This window comes from Phoxinus phoxinus (assembly GCF_949152265.1).
Source record: "Phoxinus phoxinus genome assembly, chromosome: 6".
Classification (NCBI taxonomy): Eukaryota; Metazoa; Chordata; class Actinopteri; order Cypriniformes; family Leuciscidae; genus Phoxinus; species Phoxinus phoxinus.
In genome coordinates this window covers 17,577,538-17,593,354 of record NC_136881.1, presented here as the reverse complement: position 1 = coordinate 17,593,354, position 15,817 = coordinate 17,577,538, and the positions used below count along the sequence as shown (strand labels likewise).

The 15,817-nt window shown below is 40.9% G+C and overlaps 2 protein-coding genes across 5 annotated transcripts in view; one reads left to right on the top strand and one right to left on the bottom strand.

Annotated features, from left to right (window-relative positions):
- Positions 1 to 11,824, top strand: part of usp53b (ubiquitin specific peptidase 53b) — a 62,135-nt gene extending 50,311 nt beyond the window's left edge. For all 4 annotated transcript variants that reach the window (XM_079616738.1, XM_079616740.1, XM_079616741.1 and 1 more), the window contains 4 exons: positions 5,306 to 5,372; positions 6,181 to 6,992; positions 7,593 to 7,677; positions 10,955 to 11,824. In XM_079616738.1, coding sequence (XP_079472864.1) covers positions 5,306 to 5,372; positions 6,181 to 6,992; positions 7,593 to 7,669 — 956 coding nt within the window. In that variant the 3' untranslated portion in view covers positions 7,670 to 7,677; positions 10,955 to 11,824. The remainder of the gene's footprint in view (positions 1 to 5,305; positions 5,373 to 6,180; positions 6,993 to 7,592; positions 7,678 to 10,954) is intronic.
- Positions 11,825 to 11,993: 169 nt separating this feature from the next.
- Positions 11,994 to 13,289, bottom strand: fabp2 (fatty acid binding protein 2, intestinal). The gene is made up of 4 exons (XM_079616742.1): positions 13,016 to 13,289; positions 12,698 to 12,870; positions 12,325 to 12,432; positions 11,994 to 12,221 (listed from the first exon to the last, which is right to left on the bottom strand). The coding sequence occupies exons 1-4, from the start codon at positions 13,080 to 13,082 to the stop codon at positions 12,171 to 12,173; spliced, it is 399 nt and encodes a 132-aa protein (XP_079472868.1). The 5' UTR covers positions 13,083 to 13,289; the 3' UTR covers positions 11,994 to 12,170.
- Positions 13,290 to 15,817: the final 2,528 nt, after the last annotated feature.

Genomic DNA, 15,817 nt, shown 5'->3' with positions numbered 1-15,817 from the left:
CAATCAGTGCCTGCCCAAATGGACTTACAGAATACACATACGATCCGGAGGGGGGTGCATACAGAGAACTCTGGGGTGTCCAGCCTGCAGGGTGGAATATTTCAACCCCAGGGGTGGTAGACTGGCTCAAACCTACCTCGTCCCGTCCAGGAGCCACACGTGGAGGTTCCAAGATCGGGACGAGGGTGGCAAGGGGTGCCCCATCCCTGAGAAAGGAGGTCCTTCCTCAGAGGAATTGGCCAGGGAGGTGCTGTCGCGAGGAGTACAAGTTCGGAGAACCAGGTCTGGGTGGGCCAGTGCGGCGCAACCAATATGACCTGCTCTTCGTCCTCCCTGATCTTGCACAGGTCTGTGCAAGAAGGCTCACTGGGGTAAACGCAAACTTGCGGAGGCCTCGCGGCCATCTGTGCACCAGTGCGTCCATGCCGAGCGAGCCCTCGGTCAGGGAGTAAAACTGGGTGCAGTGGGATGAGTCGTGGGAGGTAAACAGGTCTACCTGGGCGTCCCCGAACTGATCCCAAATCAGCTGAACCGACTAGGGATGGAGTCTCCATTCTCCAGGAAGAGGCTGAAGCCGTGAGAGCGCGTCGGCTGCAAAGTTCAGGTCTCTTGGGTATAATGGCTCAAAGCAACCTCAGATGCTTCTGACTCCATAGGAGGAGATGGCGGGCGAGTTGCGACATACGGCGGGAGCGTAGACCACCTTGTTGGTTGATTGTCTGATCGGACTAGTACGTGCTGGTTCTTGAGCACCGCATGGAAGCGTGCAGAGCGAGACGTACTGCCAGCAACTCGAGGCAATTTACATGCCATAGGCGGTGGGGTCCTGTCCAGGAGCCTGCAGCAGCATGTCCATTGCATATGGTGCCCCAGCCCGTGGAGGAGGCATCCGTTGAGACAACAACATGCCTGGAAACTCGGTCTAAGGGCACTCCGGCCCGTAGAAAGCTGAGGTTCGTCCACGGGTTGAAGGTCTGACGGCAGGTCGGAGTAACTGGTACTCGGAGCGTGTCTTGTTGCCATGCCCACCTCGGGACTCGATCACTAAGCAAGTGCTGAAGCGGTCTCATATGAAGCAATCCGAGCGGCGTTGCTGCGGCTGCCATATGCCCCAGGAGCCTCTGAAAAAGTTTCAGTGGAACCGCACTCTTGCCCTTGAATTGTCTCAGGCAAGTCAGCGCTACTCGTAAGCTGCGCGCACATGGCGACCAAGTCGAATTCCATACCGCGAAAAGAGATCCTCTGCACGGGGCAAAGTTTGCTCTTCTCCCAGTTAAACTGAAGGCCCAGACGAGCTAGGTGCCGGAGCACTAGGTCCCTGTGTTCGCAAACCTGGTCTCGAGAGTGAGCTAGGATCAGCCAGTCGTCGAGTTAGTTCAGGATGCAAACCCCGTGTTGCTGTAGCGGCACAAGGGCTGCCTCGACGACCTTAGTGAAGACGCGAGGAGACAGGGCTAGCCCGAATGGGAGAACCGCGTACTGGTATGCCCGCCCCTCGAAAGCAAACCGTAGGAACGGTCTGTGTCGAAGAAGAATGGAGACATGGAAGTAGTTCATGAAGTAGACCTTCAGGTCGATCGCTGCAAACCAATCCTGTGGCTGCACACATTCCAAAATGCGTTTGGCCGTGAGCATCTTGAAAGGAAGCCTGTGAAGGGAACGCAAGAAGCGCAAGTCCAGGATTGGCTGTAACCCACCGGTTTTCTTGGGTACAATGAAGCAGGGGCTGTAGAAGCCGGACCTCATTTCGGCTGGAGGGACAGTCTCGATCGCACCCTTCGCCAGTAGGGTGGCGACCTCCGCTATCATGACGGGGGCATTGCCACCGACCATAGTGAAGCGGACTCCCCTGAAGCAGGGAGGAGACCGCGCAAACTGAATCGCGTAGCCGATCCTGATTGTTCTCGCGACCCAGTGAGACAGGTTGGAAGCTCTAACCAGGCTCCCAAAGACTGTGCCAGCAGGGTCACGCGAACCACAGACGTACCCTCGGTGGTGCAGCAAAGCGGAATGACTGGCCCGGACGTGGGTGGCATAGCGGCCCGGCGTGGGGGCACGGTCATTAGCCACGTCCTGACAGAGGCCAGGGAAGGACCAGTGTTCCACGGGGGCCTGCTCTGCCAGGGGTCTGGCGACAGAGGGGAACGAGAGTAGCGAGGCCCGTTAGTGGCGCGCACTGTCATCCGAGAACTCTGTGACAGAGGAGGGCGAGAGTGGCGGGACCCGAGGGTGTCGTCCGAGAACTCTGTGTGCTCAGAGATGGGAATGACAGTTCTTTGGAAAAAGAGGTTCTCCCCCGGCCCTCCACCGGGGGAAGGATTGGCCCTGCAACCACCTCCTAGAAAGAACTGCAACCCATCTCTGAGCTGCCCGTAACGGGAGCGCTGCATTGCTGCAGGGCTGGTATGGGCTGGGGCGCCTTCCTGCAACTACCTCCACGGCACGGCCTGGGTGAAGGCTGCTGCTAGGGCTGGCGGGGAGTGTCGCAGGAGGGCGTCCTCGGCGGCAAACAGACTGAGGCGGCTGAGCAGCTGGCCGTGGGATCAGAGCCTCAGTCTGCTTCTTGGCAGCCAAGCACTGTGGGCAGAGTCCTCGACTGCTCCGCCGAAGAGGCCAGTCTGCGATATGGGGAGTTGAGGAAGCGGGTTCGCTCAGCCTCGCACATATCAAACAGACTAAGCCAGTATTTTCTGGACCACATATGTGGACATCACCTGACCCAGGGAGCGTGTGGTCACCTTCGTCGCCCGTAGAGCGAGGTCGGTGGCGGCACACAGCTCTTGCAAGAGCCCTGGACCAGCCCCACCCTCGTGCATTAGCAATGAGCACCCTTGGCCTGGTAGACCTGAAAGATGGGCAAAGCATGCATTGAGGTGGCAGCCAGCCCCGCAGCTCTATAGGTCTCTGCCACCGGAGTAGACAAAAAACCTACAGGCTTTGGGGTGGGTGGGTGGGTGGTCGGATCACCACGCCAATGGAGGCGCTGTGGGGACACAGTTGTGTTGCCACAGAACACTCCACAGGGGGGAACCCCAGTGTACCCACTGGCCGCGACCTCATCGAGGGCAGAGAAGGCGGAAGAGGCCGCTGAGTAGTCTCATGACCTCTTCATGCACGTCCAGGAAGAAAGGAATTGAGGGCGGGCCGACGTGTGCTGGTGCTTCCCCAAAATCCGATCATCAGCCTTAAGCACTCGGCGGAGGGTGGAGGGTTCCACACAAGCCCAATGCTCGTAACTGCCTGGAAAAGCATGACAGAGTTCTGGTTCAGACTCGGGCAATGCTGGCACACCCGGAGGAGGCAGCACAGCCGAGTCTTCTCCAGCATACTCACGCCCACCTTATGATGCGGCGATAGACAAGATTTCATCTGCCGGGGCGCCGAATGAAATAATGGGCCCGCCCCCGACCTCTGGCCGGGACTGGTCAGCTATCTCATCCTGATACCACACGGGTTGCAATGTAAAGAGGTGTGTGTGGACCGAGGATAGATCGTCGGGTTGGTTCCACAACAGCAGCCTTTGATCACCCTGGCCACCAGCCGAAGTATCCCCTCTTTCGGAGAGAATAGATCGGGGTGTGGATGAGGGGACTCTCTCTCAAAGGAGATCATCGAGTCTCGATCGTTACATTGCGATGGTCATGTTGCCGCAATGAGAATGTTGCAGAATTCCAATGACCTTGTCCACGCTGTGGCCTGGGTGGAGGCTGCTGCTGAGCGGGAGCAGAGGGGGCCACCCTTAGCTCGTTTAGTTTACACTCGAAGGTTATTGGTCTCAGGTAAAATGAAAGCTTCAGCATAAGTTCTGCCAGGAAGACTCAATCAGCGCGCCACGTAATACTTCATTTCTAACCAATCATGTGCTAACACTCACAGTATAAAAGATTGGTACTTACATTCGTCTGAGTTCGCAGATGCTGACGCTGCCAATTACCTCCATCCTCCCCATCCACCACCAAGATGGTACCTTCCCCTTCATCCTCCCCACCACCACCAGGATGGTCCCTTCCTTACCTCCAGAGGGGTCGGCTGCGCCCCTGCCTTCGTCTTCAGGCAGGATATGCGGATTCCGCTACCCTCGCATTGCTCTCTAAGGCCGGGGCCTACGCCAAAGAACCTTATAAATTCATGCTTGCTGGGCTGTTAATAAATATACGCTGTTATATCAATTTATCTCCCGAGTCTTTCTGGTAGAAATCCCAATTCATTGGTTCGTTCTAATGTGACGTTGAACATGACCGACTGAAGAAGAACTATCTACATTACATTTCATGAATCAGCACACAAAATGCTCATTCTGTGGAGAACATAATTTTTAACCCCCGTTCATGGACTAAATACATATTTCATTCACAGAATGAGCATTTCAGGTCACATTTGGCACCCCACAAAGTAGCATGTGCTCAAAAGGATGTTTTAGTTTAATCTACAAATGAAATGGAGCTCCATCAAACCCCAAAAGATAGACTGGCATTTGGAGTCATTCCAAAAAAACTGACAAATCTACAGTTTTGACATGTTTTTGAATACTTTGTGATTTTACGCAACTGTAATTCTCTCTAATTCCATGGTAGCACATGGTAGTATGCCAAAAACTGAGAAAATCCCTCTCTCTCCTTCTATGAGAGCAAAAACAGACAGAAGCAGCTTAAAATTTAAAACACATCGTCCCACTAAGAGTGTTATATTAGGTTGGAAAATGGGGATGTAGGAAGGAGAGAGAGAGACAAATCAAATTCTTTATAATGCCTTAGTTGCACCATTGTCGATCAGTCTTGTGTGGCAGTCACAAAAACAGCCCCTTGATATGTCTTTAAAATCTGCATGGACTATTTCCGAATCTTGGTTTCCCAGAAGTAATTTTAAATCCCATTCTTAGTAAAGTAAAAAAAAAAAAAACAACACCAGAAGCTTATGTGCCAGTAGGACAGCACACATTCAGTAAAGAGACAAATACAGGAGTACAGAGAAAGTGAAAATACACAATTATTTGTATGTTTGCTATACCTGATGCCTAAATCTTAGACTTAGAGCACATAATGTATCCTGTGGCTTTATCCTCACATGGATCTCAGCAGGTTGGGAGGAAAGAGATGAATAGTCTGTCTATTTATAAATAAGTGAGTAGGATGTGTCCTAGTGAGTGTGTCTGTGCCCACTGTGATCCAGATAGGGGGATTTTGGCAGTTCTGTTCATTTGTCGCTACACACTAATGGCAGATATGCAAAAATCCACCTTTTAGGCTTTATTGCCTGGTGTTCTGTCTCAGAAAATAAATTATTGGTTTGCATTTTGTTTCCTCAGGTAAACATTTGGTTAAAATTCAGGGAAAGAACTCAGAACATCTCATGAAAGACAGCCCAAGTTCAAGGTATTTGCAGGCTTTGTCTTTACTCTGCAAAATGTTGCAATATACAGTTCACATTTATAAAAGCATTTTATAGTGATATTTTAATCACAGTTTGATCACAATAATAAAAAGACAAATATATATAAAATATAAACCCTCAAAGAAAGGTAAAATACAAATTAAAAATCCAGTTGATTTCTAACTTGTTTTATGCCTAATGCATTGACAGTTGCACACTCAATGACATGGCCCTATTTTTATTTATTGTTTTACTTTTTTTCAAGAAATTGATTAAAATACATTTTGTACTATGACTTGAATACACCTTATGTTTTTAATTTATGAATTTAAAGGGCATAAAATAAAAATTTGAGGGTGATGTAACTGTGTTGATAATGCTAATGAAGATAAAAGCCTCATTAAAATAATGTACTGTAATTACTCACACAAGTTATACCACATGACATTTGTGATATTTGAGTCATTAAATGCAAACTTTTCTTAAACATGATTAAAAAAAATCAAAACCATATAAAATTACCATCTTAAATTACCTACATTTCCAAAAATTTGGAACGTTTGTTTTAAACTAGATTTTTACAAGACTTATCCACCTCTTAATCATGGACACTTTGACTCCTTTATAATCAAAGTATACAGGGCAATTGTGTAACAGTCCATTTCTGAAGTTTTTTTTTCATTGTTGTTATTGTTGTTAGTTTGTTTTGTTAGTTTAAATGAGACAATACAGTATGTTAAGAAAAGCTCTGAAATATGTAAATATGATGAAATAAGGTGACATCAAAATAACAGTGATCATGTTTCACAGAAGGAAGCTTAGATACTCATCCTGTGGTGCCAGGAAAGGGGGCAACGCAGAGAAAGACCCATCGGCCGGCGACCTTCAAGCAGAGCAACAGGAAGTTTCCATGCGATGGCACCACAGCCCAGAAAGCCCCCTTCTGCGCCGCCTGGGCAAGATCAGTAGTTCAGAGTGTAACAGTTCTGATGAACTCACTAACCCTCTTTCAGAGCAGGAAGACAGTGCTTATCGTTCTAGCACCAGTGAAGTTGCTCCACACGAATCACCAGGTCCTAATCGCACCATTTACCCTTTGCAGCCGAGGGAAGAGTCAGCAATAGCTCCATCAATGCCAACTCATTCCAAACATGCACAGCGACCGATTGAGATAAAGACTCCACCCTTCCGTCCCAGAATTTTACAGGAGCCATCACAGACAGCTTCCAGAGCATCTGACCGTGGCGTTTCATCATTGCACACCACCGCAGTACACAAGAGAATGGAAATCAATGGCACATGCCCAAGCTCATCAGATGTGAGCTCAAAATCGTGTTCTGACCAGGAAAGAGGGGAGCAGGTGTCCAGTGAGCCTGAGGAAAGATCTTGTGGGTGGGTTAAGCCATCTGCTTCAGTGTCTCCAGGATCTGGAGTAGCACTGACCACTTATTTCTCTGTGGATAATTGTATGACAGACACTTACAGACTAAAGTATCACCACCAGAGGCCGTTGGTCCTCTCCATGCCTGAGCCGAGAGGAGCTGTTAAGGACGGGAGAGACACGGGACAGTCAAGCCGCATAGAGAACCAATCTGAACGTGCCAAAAATAAGTCTGACTCTGGTATGTTAGAGCTCAGCTGAGCTGTTCATTCATTCATTGATATTGCTATATTTAACAAGTTTGTTAAACAAGTTTGGGGTTGATAAGATGTTTTTTTATGTTTTTGCTTATTATGGCTAATTTATTTGACCAAGAAACAGTACACACAGTAAAATCGTGAAACATTATTTCAGTTTTAAATAACTGTTTTCTGTTATTTATTTATTTATTTTTAAATTGAATTAAATTTACTTTTATTCCTGTAATGCAAAATTCAAAGCTGAATTTTCAGCAGCCATTATTCCAGTCTTCAGTGTCATATGATCCTTCAGAAATCATTATAATATGCTGATTTGGTGCTCAAGTAACATGTATTATTAATATCAAGGTTGAAAACAGTTGTGCTGCTTAAAATTTTTGTGGAAACTGTGATGCAATCTTTTGTAGCATTATGAATGTCTTTACTGTTACTATTGAGCAATTTAAAGCATCCTTGCTGAATAAAAGTATTTCTTAAAAAAAAAAAAAACTCTTACTGACCCCAAACCGTTGAATGGTAGTGTATGTATTTAGTTACTAACTGTAGTTACTAGCTTAAATAAACTAAGTTGTCCTTTTCAGGCAATAGCATCAATAAGCCCACTGCTAAATGGCACCCTGTCACCTCAAAAGGGCTAGATGAACATGGATATTTGTGAAAGTTATGGTAAGTTCTCACCAAACCTTCAGATATTGTTTTAAACTTAAAAGTTTAAAAAGTAAAATTCTTGAAGTAATAATATTGCACATTTTTGTAGCAATGTACTTATTAACAACACTTTACAATAAACTACTAAAGTTTAACTATAGGATAATTGTTTTTTTAGTGAATGCAATAGATAACACAAACTAACAATGTGCAATACATTTAGTAAATGTATTAATTAAAAAATAACATTATTCTATAATGAATGAACAATAATATATTTATAAATGAGTTTAACCTTAATTAAATGCAATAAAACAATTGTTCAGAGCTAATTCATGATATAACTGATGCTGACAAATGCTTTTTATAAAATAAATAATTTATTTAATTATAATGGCTGTTCTAAATAATGGTTGATTTGTATTGTGTACTCATACAGTTTAATTGCTCTTAACTTGAAATATTTGAGTAAGCTTATTCATACATTTAACTTAAAATGATAAAGTAATTGCAATCTTAAATATTTTTAGTAGTGGAGACTTGGACCCCACACTCTTCTAAAGTAGCATAGCAAAACATTCAACACTGAGTGAAACACAATCTGCACTTAGCATTAATCTTGCACAAAATAAAAATAAAATAAATAACACTTAATTTTACCATTTACTCTCCCTTTTGAATGTCATGGCAAAGCATACTATAGGAAATAGTTTCATTTTTTTCAGAAATTTAAGTTTCTAAATTAAAATAAAAAAGTTCATAAAACTCAAAATAATTAAACAATTTCGGATTACCTTTCGAAAGGGAACTCGCACTGCGTCAAAGCGCTAGGGGAACGCCTTCGCGTGAACCGGTGTCTGAAACGCTTGTCTAATCACGACAATCCTATTGGCCGGCGAAAGCCTATGACATCATCACCATGCGACCCGGAAGTATATAAGGGGAGCCTGGAGAACCAAGGGGGTAATCCATCAGCTGGAAACTGAAGCTTCCCTCGGGGGCCGCCATTGTAGTAGACCATCACCTGCTGTTAGCATTCCATTGACTCCCATTCATTTTGGCGTCACCTTGACAGTGAATAACTTTACATCTGAGGCCTTTAAAAGCATTTGTCCATTATTTATTTCTAAAGAAACACAACAATTTATAAAAGGCTCCATTACCTTGTATCATACGTTATGGCCCCGTAGAAGCAGTTTTTGTAAAAATAGGCTAACGATTGCGCCATAACCACTTGACTCTGTCGCACAGTCAAGAAATTACCATATAGACAGGCGGAGAAGCTCGCAAGCAATCGGGGGGACGTGGAGGCATAAAGTCAAGGGAGAAGCCCATAGGCAGTCATAAAGTTGGTCTTGCTGCTAGCTCATGGACAGCTAATACTCCATAATGATCCGTTCTGTGAGCGATCACTGGCACTATCTGCAGTCATCCCTATCAGATGCCTCCACAAGTGAGGCAAAATATATCAGAGACTTTGTTTAGGAAACAGACAGGTTGTTGGCAAGACTAGGTCATTAAATTAGACCAGGTCAGCCTCCCTGGTGGCATGTGGGGGTAACTTTAGCTGGAAAATAACATTATTCAAGAACCGCTATAAAGCCAAAACAATCTCTGTTATCTTAAATTATACGTTTATATCTGTAAAGCTGCTTTGAAACAATCTACATTGTTAAAAGCGCTATATAAATGAAGATGACTTGACTTGACTTGACTTGACTTCATGTCCCCCTCAGAAAGTGACTGGACGGCATATTCCCTTAAAGGAACCCCCCTCTAAATTCGGGCTGTGGTATCCATGCCCTTGAGCTGGCTCTGGGTCAAGTCCTTCGTGTGAAAGCACAAAGTTACTTCCTCGCTTAGCATGAAGCTCGGGCAGTGGCCGTAGGGAATACTGTCACTGACAGCCTGTATGTGACCCGAAGGGGGAGTGTTTTTGGCATTTTAGTGTAACTGCTGTTTATTGACATTTTCTGTCACAGCCATAATTTGGCATGCACTCCCCTCAGCATGGCAGCGTGGGCATATCATTCCCCTAGCGCTTTGATGCAGTGCGAGTTCCCTTTCGAAAGGGAACGTCTCAGGTTACGACTGTAACCTATGTTCCCTGAGAACAGGGAACGAGACACTACGTCTTCCCCCCATGCCTCGGGATGCCTGCTGAACAGTCCCCTCAGACAATAAGTTGTTGATATGTTCTCCAGGCTCCCCTTATATACTTCTGGGTCGCATGGTGATAATGTAATAGGCTGTCGCTGGACAATAGGATTGTCGTGATTAGACAAGCGTTTCAGACACCGGTTCACGCGAAGGCGTTCCCCTAGCGCTTTGGCGCAGTGTCTCGTTCCCTTTTCTCAGGGGATATAGGTTACAGTCGTAACATGAGACGTTTTGTGAACTCAAAAGAAAAATAAAGTTTGAAAATACTCATAAAGGTTCATTTGATTGAACTAATTTGTTTATTTATTTTCACCCTATATTCAAACCAATTAATTATTTTTAGCATTAGGGTTTACAGTTAGATAAAACCATCAGAATGTTGGACAAACTTGACTGAATGTAAGTTTCTCATGATAAAAGCTATTTTTATCTAAAGTACAGCTTTGTATTTACTGTAAGCAACACAGCAAACAATAATGTAGATATCGGCCATTTTTCATCTAAATGACCCACAGCAGAGAATTGTGCTAGAAAGACCATAAATGAGCATATAAAGTAGTTTAGCTGAACCAGGTGAACTACAAATGTTATCATGCAGATGGTGTGTGCCATGCCCTATTATTTTGATGAAGAATGTGAAAGGAAATGAGATAATAAAAGAGTGGTGAGAAGATAATAAAGATACTAGCAGATGAATTTGTTACCATAGTTAGCTTGATTGAGTTTGTTCTAAATGAAATGAAATGAAATAAAATGAAATTATTAAGAATTAGGTAAAAAACTTAAAATGTTACTTTAACAAATAAATTAAATAAATAAAAAAGTACTATATAACTAAAAGGGAAATAAATAAATATAAAAATGTGAAAAATATTTGACAAAAATAAATCACATAAAATCATTTAAAAAATTCATAAAAAACACTAAACTTTGACAACAAAATATGAATAAATACTATAATATTTTATTAATAATACCAAAAAAAAGAATGTTATATTGCCTATTCAGCCATTGATTGACTATTACTACTAACACTGTACAGCCTAGTTGCAATATTAAGTAATTAACAGACATTTGACTAGTACTTTATGTATTTAAAAACAATGCAATAATAATAAATCTTCTTTGTTATTAGGTCCTGGTGACCCAGTGAGAAGTAATGCAAGAGAATTGCCAAAGAAGTTGAAACATATGGATTGTTTTTGTACTTGTAATTACAATGTATTTGAAACTGAAGAAAGAGTAGGAGAGATTTGTCCTTTTGTACACTCTTCCTGTACATTGTGAAGTTCGAGTATCTTATGATATCCACAAGAGCCATCCACAAGAGGGCAGTATGCACTTTGGCTTAAGTCAGTATTTGCTTGTGAACAGGAATGACCATTTTATGCTGAATATCAAATGTATTGATTATCTTTTACTGAATTGTGACAGATAATACAGTATACTACCGTTCAAAAGTTTTAGATCTTTAATATATTTTTTATGTTTTTAAAAGAAATCTCTTCTGCTCACCAAGGCTGCATTTATTTTATCCAAAATACAGCAAAAATAGTAATATTGTGAAATATTTGTACAATTTAAAATGACTAATTTCTATTTGAATTTATTTTAAAATTTGTCGTGTGATGGCAAAGCTGAATTGGTCAGCAGCCTTGGCGAGCAGAAGAAACTTGTGTTAAAAACATTTAAAAATCTTACCAATCTACAACTTTTGAACGGTAGTGTGTATATATAAGATAAGTCTTACAGACAGAGTCTTAAAGACAGAGAATAGCGATTGTGTCTTTGATTTTAATTTCATTGCAAATGGACCTTTGTACATTCTCCCTAGAGGTTGTTTGTGGAGTGCCTTCCTGCGATTTTGTTCATGCAAAATATTGACATAATTCAAAATAAATGAATAATGTAAAATGATATCCGCTATATATTTTTGGAGATGATTATGCAGTTATTTTTATTCTTTGTTTAATAAACTTCAAATATTTAATCACTGATACAATTTATTTGCGTCTTTGTATGATATTTTTTTTTACATCTGAAAATAATCTAAATGTTTTCCTTTTTAAACAATGGAACACATTGTAATGTATCACAATGTATTTCTATCAGAAATCATTTTATCCAACACGAGTCACAACACATGCAGCATAAAATAAAAACTGTTCACACAATGACGTAAAAGGGGCTTTATTAGCATAAATATCAAAACTCAGTGATAATGACACATGATTCACATACATGCTTTGTAAACTTTAGGGCTGCCAATTTGTTAAAACTTTTATCAGGTTGAATGCTTACAACACTTGGTTTCATATCGTCCAACTAAATGTTGGAATGCTGATGGCATTTTAACCCCTCTTGAAAATCCTCTTGGCCTCGACACCTTCATAGCAGTAACACTGCAAGCAACAACAAATCAAAAAGTGAGACAACACAAGTTTATAGCATTTAATCCAACTTTTTTTATCTGAGGATATGTCACAATCCATAACAACAGCTCACCTGTACAAGTTCATCACCAATAATCTTCCTGGTTGTTATTAGCGTCTTTCCATTGTCATTGCGTTTGAAAGTCCCTTTGAGCGTGTCACCCTCCATGACCCAGGATCCCTGCAATCAGAATGTCAAAGGTCAGACTCATTTTGAACTCAGCAGTGTGACATTATCTCATTGACCTGTTAGTTATTGTTTGTTCAGGAGGCTTGAATAGAGGGTGTAATACGTATTTTTCTCTGAACATCTGAACCTTTTCCCTTCACTATGTTCACTATGGGTTAAAGGTTCTTCATGGAACCATAGATGCCAATACAGAGCATTTATTTTTAAGGTTGCAGAGACGGAAAATGCCTCTGAAATCTGAAATCGTTGTGCTTACTGTGAGCTCAGTGCCGTCTGCCATGGAATAGTTAAAAGTGACACCCAGAGTAAAGTCAATGTCCACTGTGCGGAAAGTGCTGACTTCCTTCAAATGGAACTTATCTCCGGTCTGCTCCACGGTGATCTTCAGGTTGTCATGAGAAGCTAGTTTCCTTTTTACCATGTTGATGCCTGTTGAAGATATGCAGTACACATGCACAAACACCTTATAAATATTGACTCGCTGAATCACTCAACATCTTTAGAAAGAGTATTTCAGCGTTTGATCTTGAAATCAACAATATTCAGGCGATGCTTAATTTGTCTGTCCACTCACCCATTTCTTCCATGAACTTCTCGTAGTTCTCATTGCGGTCAACTTTCCAAGTCCCATTGAAGGCCATGATGACAGACTGCTGTGATCCTGACGGTGGCCTAACTTTACCCCTGCGCCTGTCTTTTATACCTGTGCGAGTGAAGGAGCGCTGTCTTATCTGAGTATTATCTTCATGCTGATGTGGCCGAGTAAAGCTCACAGAATATAAAATTCACCCTCCCTCCAGGCTATACAATACACATCACATCATGCCTTGCTTCATCATTGATTGTGCAAAAAGAGTGGAGGCTTCAAGTCATTCCATGAGAACAAGCACTCACTTGTATTGGATGCTCAAATATTCACATGGCATTAGTGTATCTGTTGTTCTCACACAAAGTCCTCCTTTTGTTTGAATTGTTTGCTGTTTAAACTGTAGGGTGTGTCTGTTACACTAGTTGTGGTTTATGTGGCAAGAACTTCTGTGGAACTCTGAGTGGTGCATTAAGCAATGGATTTTAGCTAGCATCATTTGACATGTTACATATTTTAAATTGAGATCTGTGAAAGGCAAAACTATTCTAATGGGGTTATCAATGTATTATTTTGCAGGTACAGTATGTATGACATGACTCAAAAGTTAATTGAGAGTTTTTCACTGTTATTGCTTACAATGTCTTGAATACTAATGAAAAAGCCACCGTGAGAAAAGCTGTGGCATATTCACTTATAATGAAAAATTAAACCAATAAGTGTACATGGCCAGCCCAAATATAAAATTAACGCAACATGTAGGGTGGAAGTTTTATCTGGAGACTAAATGACAAGATTAAGAATTATCAAGACCTGAGACATGATAATCTCTGAATGGTTTATTTTATCATCCCCTCATTTATATCCTTTATCTCCCAACAGTGCAATAAAATAAGACCTTTGATGACCTTTTGTATAATCCCATTGCATGACCTTTGGTATCGTCCTATTGAAACCAAACACAAGAAAAGATCTAAACTCAAAAATATTTCATGAAATTAATGATGTTCAAAAATGTCAAAACTGCACCTTTTACTGCAACTTAAACCATAATGTTGAACCATTTAGGCTTCAAGTGAACATACAGGACTAATAAAAGCATATACAGTTGTGGTCATAAGTTTGCATACACCTTGCAGAATCTGCAAAATAGTGATCTTATTTTGTTATTAAAATCATAAATACGACTTCTTTAATAAGAAGTCTTATGCTTTACAAGGCTGTTGAGATATTGTGAGATATTAGTATACAGTTTATTTTTATTGTGAACATTCAGAAATCTTTGCTGAAAACAGTATTTATTTAAAATATATTTTGTGTAACATTAGAATTGTAATATTTGTATTTTACGCTCTTGATCAATTTAATGGATCCTTGTTAAATATAAGTATTAATTTATTTAAACAAAAAGAAAACTCTTATAACAACAAGCTTTTAAATGGTAGATTATATGCACAATTATTATTATTTTCTGTATAATATGTGGCTTTACAAACCCTGTATGCTCCATTGAAGCCTCTGAGGCAGGTTGTTAATCTGCATTTTCCCTGCACAATTACACTTCAATAAAACATGATAGGTTGCTTATTAATCAGGATTGTAAAGTCATGCTTGTTTGCTGTAATTAAATAATTTTGCAATTCTCATTTGCACTCTATCACCAGGGTATCAACAATCTTCCCACTGAATCTGAGTTCAGAAACAATTCAAATCTATCTGTTTCTATGATGTTTTAATCTTTTTTATGACATAATAAGTTGCCTCACTGCATGTTGATGTATTTTACTAGAGGCGTAACTGCTGGCACAATTTATGTTGAGAAGATAACACAATATCTAATCTACAAATGAAAGTTGATTCATTTGGAAGTGGAAGTATTGAAAATATTGGGGTCATAGTCCTTCAGGAAGATTTCAAGGTGAAGTAGAAATTGCTAAAGTGGCATTTTGCATATAGTTTTCACGCTAAGCATTCTTTTTAAAAGTAGTTACATGTTTGTACCACAAGAAGGAGACAGTTGCAATAATATTAACAGACAAATTTGCCAAAGAGACAGTAGACCTATGCTTTAGGTAATAGCTGACTGTATAAAGGTAACATTGTCATCTGGTGATGATAATACATTAGTCTACTCATATAGTAGTAGAGGTTTTGCTTAGGTTTGTGCAGTCAACATTATGATGCATAGTAAGCTTCTTTCTTTTTTTTTTTTACTATTTTTGTGAAATAACACCTTTATAATCTGTAAACTCCAGACATTTAGATTTTTCTTGATGTTTCTATTCACACAACACCGCTTATAAAGAAACTGTATAAAGAGTCTGAGGGTCTGTCTGATTTTATAAAAACCAGTAGTGTAAGATTTTAGATTTGACTGTTTATTTTTATTTGATTTCCAAGCAGCCAGACAGATATATGAGTATGTTTATGGGCATAGAATGGATGACTTATAAAGACTACTGAATATTTGAAAACAATGCTTAGCAGTACAACAAACCTTTATTTTATCATGCAAAACAAACAAACAAATTAGACAACAAATAGCAAATATTTTAAATAATATTTTAATACAAGACTTAAATATATGTAGAGGTGTACATAAAAGCATTGTGACATGGGCAAGTTTCCTTTAAATAAATCTGTATGTGAGATTCAATGAATACAAACTCACAAAGTCTATCCACTTTTTAAACAGTAAATATTCACTTTGAAACGTGTTAAGAATATATTAATTCACGCAATAACACATAATAAAACAATATAACAGTAGCGTAAGTATATTCTAAATTG